Source organism: Apteryx rowi, unplaced genomic scaffold (assembly GCF_003343035.1).
Source record: "Apteryx rowi isolate R43461 unplaced genomic scaffold, aptRow1 scaffold_103, whole genome shotgun sequence".
In the NCBI taxonomy this organism is placed as follows: Eukaryota; Metazoa; Chordata; class Aves; order Apterygiformes; family Apterygidae; genus Apteryx; species Apteryx rowi.
Window position 1 is genome coordinate 2,116,545 of NW_020447231.1, and position 4,428 is coordinate 2,120,972.

At 39.6% G+C, this 4,428-nt stretch overlaps 1 protein-coding gene across 1 annotated transcript; it reads left to right on the forward strand.

Annotated features, from left to right (window-relative positions):
* The first annotated feature begins 319 nt into the window (after positions 1–319).
* Positions 320–4,224, forward strand: LOC112966201 (lysozyme g). The gene is made up of 6 exons (XM_026066066.1): positions 320–371; positions 1,141–1,215; positions 1,632–1,733; positions 2,021–2,217; positions 2,348–2,486; positions 3,507–4,224. Exons 2-6 carry the CDS (start codon positions 1,173–1,175, stop codon positions 3,638–3,640), a joined length of 615 nt encoding a protein of 204 aa, XP_025921851.1. The 5' UTR covers positions 320–371; positions 1,141–1,172; the 3' UTR covers positions 3,641–4,224.
* The last annotated feature ends 204 nt before the right edge of the window (positions 4,225–4,428 follow it).

Here is a 4,428-nt window from a genome sequence, read left to right on the forward strand (position 1 = left end):
CCGGGAGAAACACCTGCAGGAAAGCTGGATTCCTTATCTTTAGTTTAGCCATTAYCATGGTTCCTTTCAGGAACAGATTGTGAAACATAAGAAAAATGTGGGTACAGAGACACCCAGAGAAAAACAGCAAGTTTTTTGGTTTTGAAATCTGGGAAATGCCACTTCTGAGAACATACTTGTCGCCATGCCAATGTCTGTAATGGCACAGGCTCTGTTTACATTAGAAAACTTACTGTTAAGCCTCACAAAACCACAGCCCAGTACATTTCATCACACTGTCAGATTAACACAAAAAGGGAGGTATTTYGTCATATATATTAAACTTCTCAAAGCCTCAGTCCTGTGGCAGAGGCTGCACTGAAGGCAAGAAGGTAAGATACCATTCAGGGCAAGGGCTCTTCTCATTCTCCTCAGCAATACCATCTCCTTGGTGGCCCAGGGGCAACAGGCTTGCTCCATGAGATTTCTGCTTGAATAAGGATGCCAAGATTTGTCCCATAGTCCTGGATTCAGCTCACCTAAATTTACCTGGCTTTCATGTATTCATGAGCATTTTTACCTAGGCTCCTTTAACAGCCAGAGAGGAGAAATAGCTGCTACCAGGGCACAATTCATCCTAAAGTAGATATTCATGATAATTTAGACAAAGTGCTTCCTGAAAGTGCCTATTTCTCTCTATTGAGTATAAAAAAAGTCTCAGAGGATTCAGGCAAAGCTGTCTGCATGCAGAAAACATGGTTTGTATATAGAATACGGGCACAGAATAGGTGTTCATAGTGAGAGTGCTCAGCAAAGAGCACTGAAGGTTATTAATTTTAATTTTCCTGAATTAAATATTGAATTTGAAGGAAGTTACCAAGACATCCTATAGGAAGCAGGTTCTAAATATCAGCAAAACTTAATTGTCATAACTGTCTTGTGAATAGTTGCGGTCTGTTTTGTGTTAGAAGAGGGAGATCCACCATTAGGATATTAGTGATGACTGCTTGTAAAAACAGACGTGGAGTCATTTATATCCCACTTTGCATATCCAGCAAAGAGAAATAGCCCATCATTTCAGGCACAGTTTCTTTGTGTTTGTTCAGCATGCAGTGAGATATATTCATTTCTTCGTGTTTGCCGATGCTGATTGATTTTCAGATTGTTTTGCGTGCTTGGGAAGAACCGTTCCCATGCATCTGATGCTTGTGCTGCTGGGCCTCGCTGCCCTCCTGGGTAAGTCTGGCATCTCCCCCTGCTTCACTAAGCCTCTAAGCCAAAGCAGCTTCCCCGGACTGGGAAGTGGAAGAGATGAACACATCTCCTCACCTTCCTGCTCCAAAGTCTAGCCCTGTATGCTGAAGGAGAGGTTGGTTCAACACCAAACTGGTTGTCATTAAATTGTATCTGACAAGAGAGTCCTCAGCTCCTCCTGCGAGTCCTTGCTGGGGTGGGCGCAGACTGGGTCTCGCATCCTGGCACTCATGAGGAAGGACAGAGGTGGCCCCTTGGGGCTCCCATGCCTGTGCCCCACAGCCTGTCCTCCCCACCCACAGCTACAGCAGAGTGCACCTGGGCTGTAGCCTTCTCTGGGCTTTACTTGCACTCATAAAAGCTTTTAACTGCTAAATCTTTCTGCTTAACTTTCTCAGGTACATCTCAGGGCCAGACTGACTGCTACGGTAATGTAAACAGAATTGACACCACTGGGGCTTCATGTAAAACTGCGAAACCAGAGAACTTAAACTACTGCGGTGAGTATCGCTCTTCTGTCTCATGGCTCCATTTCACAGTGAGCACAGTAATCCAAAGTGCTTTTACATTTTCAAAATGCTGAACACACACTGCTGGCTGATCCTTCATAATATCCCTATAGGCTATCATTTAGTTCCTTTAGAAGTGAAGCAAATAAAATTTTGATGTAATTCTGTCTATATTAGAATAATTACACTAGGGCTGATTTTGACTTAGAGAGGTGACAGACAATTCTGAGTCTTGAAAATTATTAAGAAAACATCTTTATTTTTTATTTTAATTACAGGAGTTGCAGCTTCAAGAAAGATTGCTGAACGGGACCTACAAAGTATGAATAGATATAAAACTCTCATTAAGAAAGTGGGCCAAAAACTGTGTGTCGATCCAGCTGTGATTGCTGGCATTATCTCTCGAGAATCTCATGTTGGCAAAGCACTGAAGAATGGCTGGGGTGACAATGGAAATGGATTTGGTTTAATGCAGGTATTTGCTGATACTCCAATAAAACCTGATAAACAAAAATCATATATCATAGCAAATATCATATCATAGCAAACTTCCTAAATACATCATCCATTACGCAGGGAAATGACATTTTGCTTGACATTTCTAGGTTGACAGAAGATCGCATAAACCTGTGGGAGAATGGAATGGAGAAAGACATCTTATACAGGGCACAGAAATACTTATCTCAATGATAAAGAAAATACAGAAAAAGTTCCCACGCTGGACAAAGGAACAACAGCTGAAAGGTAGTGTACAGACTATAGATTTTGCCCAGGAGAAAAGAAAAACTTTAGGATAAGAACATACTGAATTATTTTCTGTGTTCCTTAATAACTACATTTCTGATAGACTCTCGCTTAGCTTTTCACCAGTGGTGATGTTTGTCCCCTTTTTTATTTCACAGGCAAAAAACCAAGCTTTATCTATTCTGTGTTGTTTCTGCCTTTCCTTAATCTGAATTTTCAACACTGTGCAGCAAATATATATACACCTGAAATCTACTTCATATTATAGCTGAACTTTCCTTATCTGACCATGAGAAAACTACAACCATTCAAGTCAATAAATAGTTCTGTAGTTTACTTGAATGGAGCCAGCAGTTCCCTCCATATGGCACAGGAGACAGAGACGAGGTGTTTGCAAAATGAACRTGCTTCCAGAGAATTGCAAAACTCTGCTGTGCAATGTCAAAAATCTGCCTGCTTCTTAGCAGGTTGCACCTTGCAGCCAGCGTCACCCCACTGGACTGCTGGGGATGCTAAAGTGAGCTTGATTTGCAGCCAGCTCAGAAATCTCTACCTTTCAACACAGCATATGGGGTACCATATACAGGAGCAGATATAAGACAAAGCACATGCAATGTACGATTATGTTTCAACTCTCTTTTAAGAGCAGTAATTTTAAAGGATCAATAAAAAGTTACAAGGATGTTRGATCTTATTTTATATTATGAATAAGCCTGGTGCAAATGAAGGGGTTGTGCTGGGCCAGGTAAATGGTGCAAGTTCATCAAGCTGCTAACATATGTGAACAAAACCCCAGTACCATTCTGACGTTTTGGTGGATTCAGGAATAAATGTAAGCTGTTTGCAGAGTCCCAGTTAACTCAGGGAGGCTCTGATAATGGCACCTATTCCCCTCCCCCTTCAAAAGTCCTGGTAAGTGAAAGCTTTCAAAACAAGTAAAAGCAGGACACATCAGGCTGCAATTTTCACTGTTTTTTTTTTTTTTTAGTCTGTATGACTCCTTTTGATGTTTCATTTCAGGTGGGATTTCTGCCTACAATGCTGGTTCTGGGAATGTCCGAAGCTATGAAAGAATGGATATTGGCACTACCCATGATGACTATGCCAACGATGTGGTTGCACGAGCCCAGTATTATAAGCAACATGGATACTAGACTTGGGAATCTTCTTTACAGAATAACTTCCTTACCATTACTTGCATGACACCCATGAGGGAGACAAAACACAAGGGAAGAAGATGTATCCTGCAAATCCATATTGATGCAAATTTACAGGAATGATTTACTTGAATAAGAACTTGAAGACTAAAGCCTGAAATTTTTAAAACAATATTCAGTAAAACACTGGTCATGTAGTTCCTTTAAAAACAATATGTTTTCGATTTTACAAAAAGAATATTACCAGAATGTTAATAATATTTTGTGCTATCTCTCTGTTTCTCTGAGTTATGAGGACTGTCTTGTTGTGCTATTGATAATTTGCTGCCTTCCAAATCTTAAAACACATTTATGTCAAAATCTGTCATTCTCTTAAGAAATCAAAATGAGAAAAATAGTGCTTTGGGGACTAGCTTAATGATTTGTTTTTCAAAACTGCTGAGTATTTACACTATATTATTGGGTAGTCATTTTTTCTGAATTTTAATTTTTCATATAAATGCATAGAATAGAGATGGATGTTTTCAGTCAGACAGAAATAAGCAAACAGAATTTGAATAAAAGTGTTCTTAGCAAATGAAGCAGGACTCCAATGTACTCATATTTTCATGTGTGTTAGCAAAGTTTGAATAAGGACAATGTTAATTTTAGGTAGATAAACAAACTGAGAAAGGAATGGGATGAAATACATACTTCTGCTTCATAAAATTCTTTCTTTTTTCCCTCAGTTGTCAAAGTCCTTACACTTCTGCCATGTAAAAGAGTGACACTCAGTAAAACATCAA

What these genes read in the sequence shown, in the direction of transcription:
- LOC112966201 (XM_026066066.1), top strand. Translation starts at nt 1,173, where the DNA reads ATGCATCTGATGCTTGTGCTGCTGGGCCTCGCTGCCCTCCTGG. An exon ending in GGGCCTCGCTGCCCTCCTGG is followed by an intron (nt 1,216 to 1,631) that starts GTAAGTCTGGCA and finishes TAACTTTCTCAG; the next exon opens with GTACATCTCAGGGCCAGACT. An exon ending in ATGGATTTGGTTTAATGCAG is followed by an intron (nt 2,218 to 2,347) that starts GTATTTGCTGAT and finishes TGACATTTCTAG; the next exon opens with GTTGACAGAAGATCGCATAA.